This window comes from Falco peregrinus, chromosome 3, assembly GCF_023634155.1.
Source record: "Falco peregrinus isolate bFalPer1 chromosome 3, bFalPer1.pri, whole genome shotgun sequence".
NCBI lineage: Eukaryota > Metazoa > Chordata > Aves > Falconiformes > Falconidae > Falco > Falco peregrinus.
Genome location: NC_073723.1, coordinates 83,908,028 through 83,926,358, shown reverse-complemented (window position 1 = coordinate 83,926,358; position 18,331 = coordinate 83,908,028). Strand labels below are relative to the sequence as shown.

Sequence of the window (18,331 nt, the reverse complement as noted above, 5' to 3'; positions counted from 1 at the left end):
TAGCCACGGATATTGTGAAAAAGGGTTTACACTAAGGGCCACCACTTGAGAAACTGAGTGTCCTGTTAATGGTGCATTGGAATAGCTAAGCCAATTCTCTCAGTGGCTCTTTGGGTACTTGCTGGAGTCTGGTGGATTTCTCTTTGAAGGGGCAGTGTTCCAGTTGCAACCCTACATCTGGTACTGTGTGACTTTTGAGCACAAGCTAATACGAAGCTGATCCTTTGGAGTTGTGTACGGTGTGTACTTGAAGAACTGCTGCTGTTCAGATGGGAGTGATATCGGCTGCTGTGTGTATGCCCAGGAAAAGGGATAAGGGAAGAGAAGGAGGGACTAAAGACATGTGGGAGAGTCCTTCTTGATTAGGTCCTTCACTGCAGCTGCTTTAGTCCAGCTGTTCCTCATACAGGTGTCACTGCTATGACTGTGTGACACTGGCTGCCACATCTGGCTCTTGGGAACATTCACATTCCATTGTTTTTCTGTGTGCTGCCTATTCTGAGTCAGGCATACAAGGGACAGGATATTTATTGTGCTAAACCAACAATAATTCAGAAGAGAAAAGGGATGCATTTTCACAAAGTATTTATTGTTAAGATATCATACGCCGTCCCCAATGCTTGCATGTGCCACAAAACATAAACATGCATCTGAAAGGCGTCTTTGCAGTGGACAATATTAGGCAAGCTGAACAGAAGTGCCATTAATGCCCACTTGTAATGTCTCTCCTTTTCCACTTTTCCTCTTCTGTTCACTTCCAACGGTTGCCTCCAGAGTTTGCCTGAAGGATGTGTAGAGATCCACAACTGACCTTATTGGAAGATTCTCTGTGGGTCTACCTATGGTGCTGAAGGCAAATTCTCCTGCATGGCTGATAGTGTATCCTCAAGTCCAAAGCCTGGAACTGACTTTCCAAAAGACAAAGGCGATCTTGATTACATCATATTTCCAGCTCTGCCAGTGCAGACTTTGACCAGTATCTTGACTGCCAGCAGGACAAAATGTGTGCAGCATGGGTGAGATAGGTGTAGGTGTTCAATTACAGAGGTCCTGAAATACATGAATGCTGACTTCATGAGTAGGACAGCAGGCCCTAGGACCTCCAACAGCTGCTCTGTGGCCAGTCCTCGGGGAGCAGAGAGCAGGGAGTCCTACACACACATGATACACACGCAGTACGTGACATTCTCCCTGTGTTGTGGGAATGCATGGCAAGCCCTGCAGATGTAGTGTTAGATGAACTGCAGGTAAGGTCCAAGACTGCAGCCAAAATGCTGCTTGTTGGTGCACTGCAGGTAAGGCTGTGAAAGAGGTAACTTCTCTGAGCCAAACCACTCGGCAGGTCCCACTCTTGGTAGAAAGGGAAAACATAGGGAATCTGTCTCAAAAAATAAGATGGAAAAAAATAGGAAGACTACAGTATTTTGTTCCTAGATCTGGAAGCAGGTTTGAGTTAGTGACTGGAGTGGAGGAGAGAGGGACTCGAGAGTCAGGGAACCTGGGTTACTTTCCCAGTGTTGCCTTGTATCTGTGGCTTCAAGCAAGTCCCAAGGGACACTGCTCAGTTCGACTTCTGACTTGTGTCTCCAGCACAGGCAACAGTCTCACCCATTCTGTCCCCCACCATTTATCCCAGTGCTGAATTCTTGCATATCGGCTAGGTTTCTTCTATACTCTCGCACCACCCCTAGCTGTAGTGTTCCTGCCTGTAAGGAGTTTGCACGTCGAAGGCTCCAGTCACTGCCGCATCCTTCAAGAATGGGTGTGAAGGGACAGTCTTGAACGGCACTAGACCTTTAGGTCATCAGCACCACAACTTCACTCTCCACCATTTACCCAGAAAACAGGGACAGCTGGGAGCCTGACTGTGCTGCTCCTCTTGCCTTCCGATTTGCACCATCTCTTAGTGGCAGCAGAGCAGTTTGCACAGGTCTGTGATGGCAGTCCAGTGCAACTCACCTGATTGTCTCTATGTGGGGCAGAGCACTGAGTCAGAAGCCTGTGAAGGTTCAGTCCTGTGCTGGAGACCCAGAGTACTTACGGTTGTGGGGGCTGCTCTGCTTTCTTCTGTTAGACTGTCTTCCACCTCTGTCCTCTCTCAGCGTTCCTCACCATACTGTGCCCCCAGAGGAAGCACAGAGGTTCGTCAGGGCAGCTTAAGCCTTTCCCTGCATGTCCCCAGCTCCAGGGAACAGGGAGACCAGTGCTGTGACACTCCTATGCCACAGCTGCACACATCGCTGCTTCAGATACACAGATTGATCCATATCCTTGACAAAAACCCCCAGTGCTTCAGAGCCAAGATCTAGGGCTTGCATGGTGACCATGTTCCCGAGAGCTGATTTCCTCTCCATGCTCAAGTGGAAGGAAGAGGATTTTGGCACAGGACTGTAGTCCAGGTGGAGGTACTGAGAACAGGTGAAATGCCTGCAAATCATTGTAGTTACCATTAATAATTTCATCTTCAGTGTAACACTCTGTAGTACTGGTGTGTGTGAGCCTGACCCACCAGGACCCACGAAGGGACCTTGAACCAGCGATGGTTTGTGCCTCGTCTCCAATGCTTACTGACACAGGCAATTGTGACTGACGTGTCTTCGGCCCCTTTGGTAGCCAAGAGCAAGCTCTGGCAGCCCACGGCTGTTCTAAGCCCTGCCATCAGACACGTACTCTCACTTGGGACAGCCCCAGAGCAAGGACCATGCAGCAGCCTGGGGAGCTGCTTTGCTCCCTCAGCTGCAAGGGAAGCCCAAGCTGGAGGGAAGGGCTGAAAAGGGTGGGTCTGCCAAAGGGTCCCTGGGGCTTATGATGGTATGGCTAGAGCAGAAACAACCCCACCCCAGTCCCTGCCACACCTCCCCCTCCATAAACAGGGCAGATGGATAGCCCCTTTCTCCCCTGGTTCCCCCTCTTTTCTTCCCTCCCAGAGGTCACCTTCAGCGGGGAGGCAGCGTGCCCCAGGGCCAGAGCCATGGGGAAGGGGCGGAGCGTCACGCTTAGCCCCGTAATGCCTGGCAGCCCCTCCGGCTGCTCGGCGCAAGCTGAACCCAGCCCGGAGACTGCAGCGAGGGAAGCGAGGCAGCCCACGGCCGGCCGTCAGCGCTGCGCTGCTGGAGAAGGTGAGAGGCTTGGTACGGACTGGGAAGGCGAGTGGGAAGAGAAGTTACAGCCGTGGCAGGATGAATGAGACTGGACAGGCACGTAAAAGGGCACCCACCCCTCACAAATAGGTTTTGGAGACTCCGGTGTAGCACGCCGTCACAACGTGGAGTGCACCCGCTTTCCCACATCTGGTTGATGGTGAGCTCGTTAGGTGGCTCTGCCCCAAAAGGTTGCTTTGTGTCCGGTTGTGTCCGTTGGGATGGTGCCACAGTACCAGCTGGTTGGTTGGGAGGAGGGTGTGATGTGGCTTGTTCCAGTGAGATTGCTGCCGATTTCTGTCTGCGGAGGCTGCTGTGCGGAGATTGTGGCGTACTGCTTTCTGGGGAGAGGCTTTCTCTCTCTGGGGACCCTGCTAGGTGTTTCTGCCCAAGAAGAGCAATATGTAATACAGCTAAGGGGACAGTCATGCGGTTCTCCACGGTGAGATTAAACACTAGCCTGCTGACCAGTTTTAAGAAGCAGCTCATAAATGTACCAGCAATAAGGCCAGAAACAACCGCTGCGATAACATGTTCTGATCCCTTTTCTGCATTAAATGTGGTTTGCACTAGAGGACATTTTAAGGGGAAAAAAGTACCGCTCTTAATTTAAAAGTTCGAGAGATGGAAGGGTATTTTTCCATACTGTTTGATGAGGGTTTTTTAGGGGAAAATATCCCTCTTCACAAAATCTGCACCGCAACTGAGGTTGCCTCATTTCGGCTTCAGCTATTAGTTTTATTATAATGCTTTAACTTAATTGGGAGAGCCCTCTTCAGTGACATTCTAGTTCCCACAAAGGTACATACAGATGGTAGTCTCAATTCTTTGCTATCTGTTTGATAAGCTAAAAAGACTGCTCCCCTGGAAGTTTCCCCTGTAATTGTCAGCCCTGTTGCCTTGCTCATGGTTTTAATCTGGTCCTTTTTCCATCAGACTCTGGACACCAGGGCTAGCTTGCTGAACTGTGATCTCATCAATACCATAAAAAAGAAAGAAAACATCCAAGAACTAATTCTGTTGACCCATCAGCTGTCCTTCAGAACAATTCAGGAAATTTACCCTAGAGAAACCAAGATTTCACATAAGTATATTTTTAACATTCCAAAAATATCATTAAAAAGTAGATAAAGAAGAATGCAAAGCAGAGCAAATGGAAGGAATGCACTTCTAATAAAAATATGAAATCCACTGGTGCATGATACTCTCAGTTCTAGCGCAAAAGTCGTTAGCAGGTGGCCAGCTCTTAAAAAATACAGCTTTCCTAACTCAGCTGATTTTCAGAGATTAAATTTCAGACTGTCTCAGGGCATCTGTGTATAGGAACCTCTGCAGAAACTAGAGTTCACTGTAAGAGGCATATCGCCTCAGAGCAGATCTGTTATTTTGTTATAATCTATCTTAGTCTATGTAAAACTGAATGGCTATATCTATTTTTTCATTTACAGTGAAGCTCATTTTCTTAATTTAGCATCTGGAAAATGCCATTTTGCCACTCACTGCTGATGTTTCCTGTGTCTGACGCTTTTTGGGCATTCTCTTCAATACTCTTGCAGAACGAATGCAAAAGTGGAATCTGAAACACCAGTAACCCTTGTACTGTTATTCTCTTAGACTTGTATCTGTATCTTTAAGTTGTGTATCTGTATCACTGTAGATATTTCTAGTGCAATTCTGTATCATCCTACATACTAAGGCTTGCCAAGGAAATGAGGCTGTACCAGATCTACATTTTTGAGTTCACACGGTGCCCATTTTATCTGCAAAGCAGCATGCAGAACTTAGAATTGCCTAATTAATAACACGTTAATTTTTATTCTGTCACTCAATACCAGAATAAACTCTTGACTTCTTTGGTTGTTTGAAAGGTGTTTGTATGTGTGTATGTGCATGTACTAGTTTGATCAAGCAATGCATTATCTACCCAAACCCATTTTGTGTCATTTGCAAACATTTTCTGGATGATTTCAGTGCTTTCCTCTAGATCTTCTAGATCATTGACAAAGGTAAAAAATTATAACAGAGTCAGGATTTAATAAAATGAATTGTGTAGAGTGAGGACACCAATAAAATACATTAATATCCACTGTATTTGGCTTATTTTAAAATCCAGTAAAAATGTGTGGCTTCTTGGTTTTGACCAATGCCAAGATGAATTTGTACAGGTAGCTTTCAGGGAATGATGAGTGGGTGGGACGTTTCTGGCAGGTGCTCTATGAACCAATACTGGGCTGAGCACTGCTCCAAAGTCCCACCAATGACTTAGAGGTCAATGGAAAGCCCCCACAGGTAGGGTCCTTACACAGCCCCTAGACAGAAATGAACATGGCACTTAGATAGCAACAGAGACACCAAGTGATGTGAATTACTTGATACACCAAGTCTGTGTGAGCAAAATGTGCTTTATTAAACATGGTACAAAAGTATTCAGGTAGAAACGAAGCAGGCAGCACCCAAAAAGTGACTTAAAGAGGAAGTGGACTTTTTCCTGAAAAAAAACCCCAACAGTAATTTGGAAAAACTTTGGAGTCATAATGGATGTATAAGGTAGTGCAGCTTCTCAGTGTGATGTTCCTGCAAAAAGACATCTTGGGGCCACAGCATAAGGCACAGGGTAATTCTAGCTGAATGCGTCACAGGAGGCGTTCCCTCAGGAGCAGCTGGTGTTTTAATGGGGGGTGTGTGGTGTGCGTGTGTGTGTGTGAAAAAATGGTGAGGCTTCAGAAAAGAGCCATAAGATAGATTTGAGAGCTGGAGAATAGGCCTTGATTTAAGAATTGGACAGAAGGTTGCTTGAAGGCATTTAACCAATAAGAAGACTGAGAAGTGTCTTGATCAGAGAGCATGGAGATGTTTATTCAAAATTCAAAATTTTGATGTTTATTCAAAATTCAAAATGTGACAACAATTTCTGGAAGCTTCCTACCTGTTTTTTAACTAACTGATGTGGTCACCCCAGAAGTAGAGTGTGCCAGATGGTTTGTGAAGCCTAAATAAAGCATCGGTTAAATACATAGTCTGAGTTTCAGGCTGTACCCTGCTAGTTTTACTCAATCTAGTTTAAAATACGTTCTCATAGGCTGTGGTCATACCTCTGACCACAGTGCATATAAACCCTGCAAGAGTCAGGAGAAATATAACAGGCACCAAAAAACTCTTCTCTGGCTGAGAAATTTTAGCAGCAGGTTAGGTAAATTCAGATTAGGATATCATATAAATATGTAACAGCAAGAATATTAACACTGGCTTTTATATATAGTTGACCAAAGTTTGTCTTTGGATCAAGCCTGCATGACTTTTTGTAAGAGGTGCCCTAAATGTTGGTTATTGAGTTAGGGTTAAAGCTCTGTAGAAGATCAGACAAGAAAATGGACCTACGTGCCATATGCTCAAGGCCATTTTTAATGGAGTGTCTTTGATATGAGGAGAGGCTGAGACAGCTGAAACTCTTCAGCTTGGAAAAGAGAAGGCTCAGAGGGAATCTTGTTGGTGTATATAAATACCTGATGAGAAGGAATGAAGAAAAGGGAGAAAAAATTTTCTCAGTAGTGCTCATTGACAGGGCAAGAGGCAATGTGCACAACTTAAAATGAAGGAATTCCATGTAAACAGAAGAAAACATTTTTTAAAAAAAAAAAACCAAAAAGCTTTGGGGGTGGTCAAACAGCATGATAGGTTGCCCAGAGAGGTTATGGAATGTCCATCTGTGGAGATATTGAAAACTCGACTGGACACCTTCCTAGATAACCTGCTACAGCTGCTGCTGCTTGAGCAGGAGAATTGGATTAGATGATCTCAAGAGCTCCCTTAAAGCCTAAAACCCTCTGTGATCCTGATGTCATAGCACCATCTCTGTTATACAGAGATTATACTGTCTTTGGCTCTTGACATGTATGAAGTGCTTTATTGGACCAAATATATTAATCATTTTGGTTGAAGAATAACATTTCCTAGAATAACATTTCCGGAATAACATTTCCTAGACTAAGATACTATATCTCTGTTGGCTGGCTCCTTCTCAACTCAGGAAGCTAGGAAGCATCTGAGATAGTGGAAGGGGGGTGAATTTCTTGCTGCTGTAATCAGAGACTCTTTTGTGGAATTAGGGTTTTTCACATATTGACAGCCTGGAAACAGGACCCCTAGCAGGGATGAAGACAGTAAGGACAGTGGAGGAAAGAACAGTTTTGAAAAGGACCCTCCTTTCTATCTTCAGTACAGCACAGCCAAATGGTGAGTGCATCCTGGCCAGGCCTGGTGGCCTCCTCCCCAGTGCTTGTCATTCTGCAAAGGGCAAATGGCACTCTAGAAGGTAACAGAGACAGGTGCAGAGCACGCAGGCACACTCTACTCAGTAGTGACCTAAATCTGGCTCTCACTGAGCTTCCTAGCTAATGGCAGTGGTATCTCAGGGAAAGACCTGACACCTTTGGCTATTCCTTGAGGTATGGACTGCATCCTGTAATCAATTTACTCAAGGGCAGCAAGAGCCAAAGCCTGCAAACTGTTCTGGAGTGACCACAGCTGGGGCTTCATTCATATGAAGCCCTGATCAGACCCACAGGATTGTCACTGTTCCTCAAGATGCTCTACTCATATCCTCCGGTTGCTCTGTTTTTCCAGGCTATATCACTTTGATGTTCTACTCTGTACCCAGACAATCTGCCCTCCCATGCCAATGGGGCCATGTATGGAATTAAGGATCCTTGCAACCTGTATTGCAGCTCACTTGAAATATGGAGTGGAAAGACACAAGAGCTTTTTGGAATGTTTTTTACTGCAAAACCTTATGGACTGAAGTGTATTGACTCCCAAAGCTGGAGTGAAAACCAAGAATACACAGAGAAGCACATTGTCCCATTCACAAAAGCAAGTTTTCACACAGTAAATAGGAAAGAATGAATTAATCATATAAAAAACAGAGTAGATGAATCATATAATAAATAATTCAATACAAATAAAAACCAGATTAATGAATAGATATTGAAAATTATATAATTATTGAATAATACACTAAGTGGATGCAGTGAAAAGATTCTAACTTTGGGTTAGATAGCACTGATAGTTGGCTAGGCTACAAGGGAAGAAATTTTATCTAACTGAAGTTTGAGAAATTAAGTTATGTGAGAAGATCATGAACTATTTGCTGACAAGAACTTGTATATGACCATGAATTTGATATAGGAGGAACACTGTCTTACAGAAAAGATCTTCTGATATTTTTTTCACAAATATAAATCTAATGTGTTCTGCACAAGACAAGCAGACATCTCCCCTGTTGTTCCACTCCCCATTTAGTGCGGCTTTACCCTATCTAATATCAAAGAGAGGTCTATGCCTTTCAAAGTTCTATTACATTTTAAGTTTTTTCACTATGTTCCTAGCTAGGACTCTTTAAAAAGCTTTTTCAACTGTTTGTTTTAACATTTCAATGTGGCAACACCATCTTGGAAATGTTAGTGGCCGTGTGGGTCCATTTGTGGGTTCTGCGATGCCCTTGCTGTGTGGAATTTCACAAGCTGTGCTGGCTGGGCAGCAAACAGGAGGACATCAAAGCAAATTCTCTAAAATACTTTTCAGACTGTCTTCCCCTGCAAATTTCTCCCCAGCCTTCCATTCATACCCTCCCATGCATGCATTTGTTCATTGTTGAACTCCCTGTGGACTGTACTAACTGTGGCTGCTGTTGGCTCTCACATCAAGGCAAAGCCTTTGCAGAAAAATGGAGCCAATTACTTTGTGCTTCTGAATTGGGTAAGATTTAGCAGTGCTGTCTAGGCAAGAAGGGAAGGGAAAAGAAGGGGAACTGTCCCACAAATAGTCCCTGTCTCCTATACAATTCCAGCCTTTTTGTAGGTTGCTAGCAGCAGTGGGGGCTGGGACCTGAAGGAACTGTAATAAGCTCTGTCACAGATAGAGTAATGTAAAAACTAAGGGAAAAGACTTAATTCTTTCTGTTCCCACTCATATTCCCAGGATGCCATATTCCTTTTGAGCAATGTGAGGTCCTGTTTCCTCCCCAGAAAGGCATCATGTGATATGCCTTTATCATGGAATATTTGATGGGAAGAGATCCTGAGTTTGTAGGTGCAGATATGAGCCACTGGGTTTACATCAGAGCTCTGGCTCACTGCACAGTGTGTAAGACTCATCTGAAAATGCTGCAGCACTCAGGCTCTTGGGCTGCATGCTGGGGTGCCTTAGGCAAAGTGCTACCAGCGGGTCGCGGGAGGTGATCCTTCCTCTATTCAGTGTTAGTGAGGCTACATCTGGAGTAGCAGGTCCAATTCTGGCCTCCTCAGCAGAATGATATGGACATACTGGAACACATCCAGTCTGTGAAGATGATTAAGATATTGGATCATCTCTCATACGAGGAGAGGCTAAGAGAGTTAGGACTTGTTTAGCCTCAAGAGGAGAAGGCTCAAGGGAATCATATTATTGATGTGTGTAAATACCTGTAAAAAAGACACAGACAGAGTTTTCTTAGTGATACAGAATGACAGGACAAGAGGCAGTGGGCCTGAAACACAGAATTTCTATTTAAGCGTAAGAAAAAGGTTTTTTTCCATAATGGTGACCAGACATGAAGAAGTTACCCAGAGCAGTTGTGGAGTTTCCATTCCAGGAGATATTCAAAACCAGTCTGGACACAGTCATGAGCAACCTGCTTTAGTTAACCTTCCTCTGAGCAGGAGGTTGCACTAGGTGATCTCCAGAGGTATCTTCTGACCTTGACCATCCTGTGACTCTGGTTCTGTGACCTTGCTCCAAAGCCAGGATGGGTTCCCAGGCCTGGAGTGCCTGTGTTCAGAGCATAGGGAAATAGTCATGGGGAGAGTGCTGCCACAGGTGCCTTAAAATGCTGCCTTGTAGCTGGCTGAGGGGACTGAAAAAGCATTTCTCTGAAATGGGTCAGAAGCAGCTGGCTGTAGCTCAAAATGCCATTGAAGTCCAAGCTTCCTTCCTGCCTAAGTTCCTTGGCTGCACAGATAAGTGACTTTGGGTCAGAAATGTCAGCAGATGTGTCATCAGTCAGAGGTACTGAGCAACCTTCGACTTGCTCAGAGCACACTGGCTCTGACTAGCAGTCCCTTTTCTATAATGGGCTAGCTGTGCCTCTGCCTGAGGGGCAACTGCCTCAAGGACTTTCTTCAATGAGCAGTAGGGGTGGGTTTCTGAGTAGAGAGACACGGTCTTGCTGCAATAGGCTAAGGAGAGCAAGAGGACTGGGTCATGCTTGATAATCTGGGACCCTGCTAATGTTTTGCTTGTTGCCTAACACTTTGAAGACTAGAGTAAGAGGAGGCCTGGAAGGCCAAGCTTTAGTATAGCTGGCACAGAAAGGTGATCCAGGTCTTTGAAATTAGAGGCTCCAGGGATTTCAATTACAAGAGTAAAGCACCTGCCTGGAGGCCAGGAAGGATTAGAGGACTGAAGGAGGTCTTCTTCAATAAAGGGACCTTTTATATGATGAGGGGCTTTGCCCAGAGGTGTACTGTATAAAAGCACAAGCTCAACTCTAGCACAGCTACAAGAGTGCTCAGTCTCCAACTGGCAGAAATATCCCCTGCCATGGCAGGATTTACATGGCGTGTCCAGTCTGTTTTTTTTCTGTGCATGTTGTGATGTTCCTGACTTGGGCTGTGGTGTTTCTGCAGCGCTCATCAATGGCCGAGAGCTCAGCTGTGGCAGCGGCAGGGACAGCAGCACCAACAGTGCTAGATGAGCTTCTGGAGATCACAGCTCAGAGCCTGGTGCGCACCGAGGTGGCCGAACACTATGAGGTTATCAAGGAGCTGGGCAGGGGCAAGTATGGCCACGTGATGCTAGTGACCCACAGGCAGAGAGGTAAGGAACCGACTGCGCCCGATGAGCTACTGTGCCTTGCCTCCTCTCTGCTGACCAGGGCGCTGGGTGGGCTGGTGGCTCCTTGGGGCCAGGCACCAGGTACAATGGGGGGTCCCCAGGGAGACCGGTGGGGTAGAGACCTCCCCAGCCAGGGATCATCCCATTGCACCCGGCCAAGGAGAAGGTGATGCCAGGGGGCAGCCCAGAACATCAGGCAAGGTTACAGTGAAGCAGCAGGTCCAAGGTCAAGCTGGGATGTCAATCCACAAGTCAGGATCAATAGGGTTCATGGCTAGGCACCACTGTGGGTGTGATACAGCTGGAAACCAGCAGTCCCACCACACAGCTCAGGCAGAGTGTGAAGCCCCAAGCCTGAACTTCAATGGTGCCCTAAGGCCCATGGAGAGAATGTGTGAGTGGGGGTCCTAGGTGGGGTTTGCCAGGCTGTTAAGGCCTGTGAGTGCCCAGAGGCCCTGACACTACTCTTCCTCATCCCAGACTGATGGCCCATGTAGCCTGAAGTTCCCTTGCTCTGCCCGGTGCTCCTGTGCATGCCCTGACTGGCTCAAAACTCACACTGGCAATGCCTGCTCCCAGATCTGGTGTCCACAGGATATAACCACAGAAAGCTTCATCCCAGAGACTTCCCTGTGGCTGTGAGTGTTGAGACCCATGGCTACTCAGTGCCTTCTCTGTCCGGCCTTGGGGTAAGTGACTTTCAGGGATGTCTAACCCACTCTCCCCATCCCCAGGGACTCCTATGGCTCTCAAGCTGCTACCCAAAGCCAGTACCAAGCTGCACACCTTCCTGTACGAGTATTGCGTGGCGCTTTCCCTTGCCACTCACCCTGCCATCATCGGCATGTTTGGAATTGCCATTGAGTCCAGCCAATACTATGGCTTCCTCTATGAACCAGCACTGCACAAAGACCTCATTTCTATCATCAAACCCCGGGTAAGTGAGCGCTGCTACAAGGCCATGGGAACTGGGACTGTCCTCCTGTCTGCCTGTCCCTGTGTAGTCTGCCTGGGTCGGAGGGAGGGTGATAAAGGCAGTGGGCTGTGGGTCTCTCTGGGGTCTATAGTGTTGAAGCAGCTTCAGGCTTGCAAGACCAGAAATGCAAAAGTGTCCCCCAGTGTAGAGCACGCAGGTGACAGCGCAGCTGGCAGGGCTGCCAAGGTGCCCCACGTGTGCCATACCGCCTGCCTCTCTCCCTGTGCAGGACGGTATCCCCGAGCCAGCCGCGAAGCAGTGTGCCAAGCAGCTTGTGAGCGCGCTGGAGTTCATCCACAGCCGAGGGCTCGTGTATCGTGATGTCAAGCCTGAGAACGTGCTGCTTTTTGATCCCGAGTGCCGGCGCATCAAGCTGACTGACTTCGGGCTTACACGGCCTAAGGGTACCAAGCTTAAGCTGGTGGCAGGGGTAATCCCCTACACCGCCCCCGAGCTGAGCAACACCACTGATGCCCAGGGGGTGCCCATTGACACCAGCTTGGATGCCTGGGCCTTCGGCGTGCTGCTTTTCTGCCTGCTGACAGGCTACTTCCCCTGGGAGCAGAGCCTGCCAGATGACCCCTTCTTTGAGGACTTCATGCTGTGGCAGGAGACAGGCCTGGAGGAGGACCTGCCCCGCCACTGGAAACGCCTGACGGCTGAGGCTGCCCTGATGCTGCGGAGCCTGCTGGCCCTAGATCCCACCAAGCGTGGCCCTGTCAGTGGGGCGCTGCGCTATGTGGATTGCCCTTGGAGGCTGGAGGATGGGCACAGCGAGGAGGCTGTGGTGAAGCCCTAGAGCCTGCTCCCCATGGGAGGAGGGAAGGCATGCCTCACCTGGCAAGGGGCTGTGGGGTCTGGGGCATTACAATGGCCCGGGCGTGAGAGGCCATGATGACCCAGAGAGCAACTTTTCTGCAGTACTCTCCCTGCTGTCATGGAGCCAGGCTCCTTCCCCCCCTGATGGTCCTAACCCCATGGCTGCCCAGTGCAACTTCCTCGTGTTTCCTTGGGGCTCGAAAACATCTCCTTCCTCTTGGAAATATCTATCTGCATGTGAGGCACCTCTCGCTTCCTGACAACAGGGACTCCAGGGCATTTTCTAGGGGCTGCAGCACCTGCCTTGTCTCAAAATAGAGCAAAATATGTACTATTGTGTTTCTGTATGTGGCTCTTTTTCCCTCATAACAAAAGGCCTGTGGGGCCCCACTTGCTGTGGGGGAGCAGGGGCACGACAGAACCTGCGCAAGGCAGGGGCCACCCCTGGATGCTGCCTGGGCCTCCATCAGGATCCTTGAAGGGTGGCTTCAGGATGGTGGGTTAGAAGTGCTGGGGACCCCCCAGCATATGACTGCAGATGGTAGCTGGGGACTGATGATGGTGTTGAGAAGGTGGTGGGAGCCATGGAGGTGGAGTGCTGGAGAAAGCCGCTGGGAATCACACATTGTAACCTACCCACTGCCGTAGGTTTCTTCCCATTTCCTTGTGTTCAGAACCAGCTAACAGACAGGCTCTTGTGCACAGAGGTTGTTAGCAGCAGGAGTCTTAGTGTTAGTTTGCACAAAAATTCCCCTCTAATTCCTGCCACTTAGGAGAATGGCCTTCTGCAAACACTGAGAGCCCTGGTAAAGCACAGTTCACCCCTCTGCCTCCCTGAGTGGCTTAGGTGCAAGTGGAAAAGTGAGCTCACTCTCATGAACATCCACATGTATGATTGAGCTAAGAAGACAGTAGCACTGTGAGGGTGGTTGGCTGGGCATCACCGGGAAAGGCTAACAGAGGAGCTGTAACCACAGGTTACATAAATTTATCTGTATGAATAACCCCATCAAAATTGCCTTAGTGATACCTCCTAGCAGTCCTACACCATTGCCTTGCTCTCACTCCTCATCCTCCTCCAGACTGACTGCTCTCTCCTCGTAGAGCCAGCCCCTCTGTACAAGCCTCCACTACCACTTCTTCCTTGCTCCTATTCTCCTGAATCCTCCAGTCCCAAGAAACCATTTCCAAGACTATCCAATGCCAGCCCAAGCACATCTCCTCCCTTATACTGCCTTCAGGTTCTAAGAGAATTTTCTTCATGCTCTTGTAGATGCCTGGTTACCCCTCTGCAAGACTTTTCTTCTCCCATTTCCTTTCACTGCTTTAACCCTTCCCCAGCAACACACCCTTCCTAATCCCGCAATGTCCTTCTAGGTGCACATTTTAATCCTGGAAAGAGGTAGTAAGGAGGGAATTAGGTGTTAGAAACTCGTCTTTGCTCCTCTTTCCAGTCCCCAGGATTACGCTGTTGGTAATCCCCTCCAGCTCTTAGCCTGATCTTATTCCTGGAAACATCTCCAGCTCAGTATCCATTCTCAGTGGCTTTGTAACTTCTAAAAATGCAATGTTCAAGCACCACACTTTCTAGCATCCCAGATTTTCTTTCATCTCAGATCCTTTCCTGCACATACTCTTTTGTAGCTCCCCAGACTCCAGCTCTCTTTTTCCAAGTTCTTTTCACCCACTGGCATTTTACCACTGCTTGCCTTCCTCACTAACATCCCCTTTCTACTATCCATTTCCTGGTAAGCAACTTTCACTCATTCCTTTCTCAGCAACATCACCTCCATACTATTCTTTTGTACTTTTCCTGCTCCCTACATCACTTAACCCTTGTGTCTTCCTTCCAACTCCCCAATCTATCTTATCAACCAGCATTTGCTTACCCTACTCAAGACACAGTTTTCTTCTGGCTGCTTCCATTTCTTAGACTCTTTCATTACCCAAAACCATAGTAAATGTTGTTCAGCTGTGGCCGGCTGAGATTTGGCCTTAATTACTCTTTGATTACTATTGGAACAGCACAGGAGTGTTAAGGTACCAACAAAAAGGGGAGAAGCCATAACACCAATGGATTTACAGGCCAGGTAGCTGACAATTATTCAGTGAAAATAATGGAAAATCTGATACAGATGCTTACTAATAGAGAATTATAGAACAGGAACATGGCTTTTTGGAATGCAACACTCAACATTTTATTTGATAATAAAGTTGTGTTTAATAAAGTAAATTCATAGTGTTACACAACTTTTGTAAGGCATGGCCTATTGATAGAAAGAAAATTACATTATGCTGTATTGATTAAGAAGATGGAGTACTATGCAAAGTCAATAAAGCATACATTAAGTGAATTAAGAACTTCTGATGGACAGAAGAAATACTTGTCAGTTGGGAACGCTCTTTGGTTATGATGATAGCTGTAAGTCCCTTCCAACTGAAATAGTCTATTCTATTCCATTCTATTCTTATAAATGTGTATAAATAACCAATGGAAGGGTACAAAATAGATGTAGCCAGAGTCTTCACAGCAGTACTGGGTGATAGGACAAGAGGCAATGTACACAAATCTAAATGCAGAAGATTCCATTTAAACATAAGAAAAATGGCTTTACAGTGATGGTGGCCAAACACTGGAACATTAGTTGTGGTTTCTCTGTGTTTGGAGATATTCAAAAGCTGATTGAACAGGGCCCTGGTCAACCTGCTCTGTGTTTTGAGCAGGAGGCTGGGCTAGGCGATCTCCAGAGGTCCTGTCCAGCACCAACCATGCTGCAACATTTTTCATTTTGAGAACAGCATGTGTTGCAGCTGGAGATGTGTGGGGCCCCCAGCATCTCTGCTTTGGAACTGCTCAGTGTTGCATGCGGTGGTCTCAGCAGAGCTGGGCACAAGATGCAAAACTGGTTCAACAAGAAAGGATTAGCAAGATTTAAGGGTTTATTCCAAATTAAAGAAAACTTGAACTGGTGTAACACTGACATCTTTGGGGAAACAGATGAAACTGCCCAATTCCATCAGGACCAACGCTGCTTTTTGAAGGTGCTGATGAGGATCAGGGATTTGATGTTGCATAACAAAGATGATGTGACAGAGGCTATTGGCAGGGAACAGTGGTGATGACCAGGATTGTTTCTTTTGTCATCTATATCACAGACCCTTGAGACTTTGGCAGAAGGGGTTTCTGCTGCCAGAACTTTGTGTGATATGTAGCTACGTGATGAAATCAGCACTGTGACTGCATCATGTGCATAATGTGATGTGGACAGGGTTACAATCAAACAAGCACAGCAGTAAGCAAAGTAGCAAAAGCCCTGCCTTGAGCCAACTCCCCAGCATGGGCTCCTTTTCTCAATGGCTTAATCATAATTGTATAATTCCAGCTGGATTTCTTATATCAATGAATAAAAAACCATGCTGAAGCCTATCCCCGGGGGGGTGGTGTCTGAAAAAAGATCTGCTTGTCCCCATCACCCCCGCAGCAGCTGCTGGGAGAAGCTGAATGGAACGGAGCTGCGTGCAAACATGCTGGCCCTTTGCAGGCACAGCCGCTGGCTGCAGGAGAGCTGGCCAGATGCCCAGCACTGTAAAGGGCAACATCTCAGCTAATGTAGGCACAAGGTATGGGGTGGATCTGGTGTCATCCCCAAAGAGGCATCAGGTGGCTCCAAAGGGGAGGGAAAGACATGGTACTTCACTCCTGTTCAGGGTGGAATGAAGGGATAAATTGGGTAATTATAGAGCTCGCTGTACTATGTGAGTTCTGGTTGCAGTGATTGCAGTCCACAAAGTGTGAACACAGGCCCTAGTGCCCCGGTGCCTGCAGCATACTGCACGTGCAGGCTGGGAGCATAGATCACATGGCTTTTGGTAGGATGCATGGTCTATGTTTCTGGGTCCCCTTGTGCACTTTGCTATGGATTCTCTTCCTCTTCTGCACCATACACTCCACATGGCTCCTGAATAGTCATGCTCTGCAGCAGCCTGAGGACTGCGATGCGATGCGGAATGCAGCCTGCAGGGTGTAGGTAAGGCATGGGCCAGCACTTTGGTATTGCAGGGGCAGGGTGGTGTGTTGAGCCTGGATCCATTAACTGGACAGATCCTTTGGTTGTAACACTCCTTCCAGTTAGGAAGTCTTGGTGTGAAGAAGTGGAAGTGGAAGCGGTTTGCTAGACAGAGATGTGAAAATGCAGGCAGATATGAAAGTGATTGCCCCAGGTCGTGCTGATGGTCAAACAGTGCCACAGACCAGTCATCTCAGAATTAAAATGTTGAGTGTTGAAGAGCGCACTTAGGCAAATTAGCTGGGTTAACCACAGGTCAGCAATATGCCCAACATATAGACCGTATTGCGATGCTGGCTAGACTCGGGATATAAAAGGGAGGGTAGGACCAGGTTGGATAATGGGGTCAATGTCATCTCCTCCTACAGGAAGTTTAATAGAAGTCAGTGTGTTGGACTGGCTGACCCAGTGTCTAAAGGCAGGACAGAAGTCCAGCTGTCAAGACCTCCCCTCAGTTAGGCTTCTGGTGTCATTTCTAGAAGCTTGCAACGTATGATCTTCCTTCCATCTTACCAACTCTGACACTGTGTTACTTCCATCCCTTCCCACTTCAACTCTGTTAAGTATCATCACTAGGACTGTGACTGAAGTTTTTTAGGAAGGGTAGCGAAGGAGTAATTCTCCATGTTTCCTAGAGTTCCCTTGTAGCCTTGTCTCCTGAACAACACTGTGTGAAGGCTCTGTGCAGCCCTTCCTACTCTGTACACAGATGTCAGGTCTTAAGACAGCAGAGGGGCTGAGCATCAGATTCCAAAAATGAGTGGGGAAAAGCATCTCAGGCCAGGGAATATGATAGGGCAGGTGCAAGACTGCATAGTGCCTGATCCTGCCTCCTCCCACACTGCTTGTTCTTGAGTTTTGACTTTCACTTCAAAGACAAAGTAGACCAGAGCTTTGACAAAAAGCACATAATATAACCCTGTTCCAAACAACTGTCCTTCTGAGCAGAGGGATGGAAACAGACAAAAACTAGCAGATAGAGATGGTGGGAACTTGTTACCTTCCTTTTTTTGCTCATGTAGGGGCATGCTGGCAACAACTGCAACCCAGCTGATGTCTTCTAGAGCTGCCCGTAGCCTTAAGAAGCCACATAGCCTCATTGTCATGCCAAAGGACAAAGAGCTGCAGGATTGAAAGTGGCTCGATTAGAAGACATGGTCTCTGACCAGGAAACACGCAATGGCTCATGGAGTTTCAGCCATTAACTTTTTTTTCCTCTGTCCTGCATCCCCGAGTGGAGGTGCATGAACCAGAGGGAAACGCCTTAGACTATGCTCTGAAGAAGCAATACAGGTGCTCACTGTACAACTCAATGGCTCTTTTCACCCGGTTGGGAGAGGAGCTACTCTCTTTCACTTATGACTCATATAAATCAGTTCATTTCCTTGCACCACTAATCTGGGGAGCTGTAGCAGGAAGAGGCATGCTCTTCTGTCCTCAGGTTCCCCTCCCTCATACCC

At 47.2% G+C, this 18,331-nt stretch overlaps 1 protein-coding gene across 1 annotated transcript; it reads left to right on the top strand.

Moving 5' to 3' along the window:
* Window positions 1-3,029: 3,029 nt before the first annotated feature.
* Window positions 3,030-13,092, top strand: LOC101913559 (serine/threonine-protein kinase SBK2-like). The gene is made up of 4 exons (XM_027789954.2): window positions 3,030-3,119; window positions 10,802-10,991; window positions 11,744-11,946; window positions 12,215-13,092. Exons 2-4 carry the CDS (start codon window positions 10,811-10,813, stop codon window positions 12,782-12,784), a joined length of 954 nt encoding a protein of 317 aa, XP_027645755.2. The 5' UTR covers window positions 3,030-3,119; window positions 10,802-10,810; the 3' UTR covers window positions 12,785-13,092.
* Window positions 13,093-18,331: the final 5,239 nt, after the last annotated feature.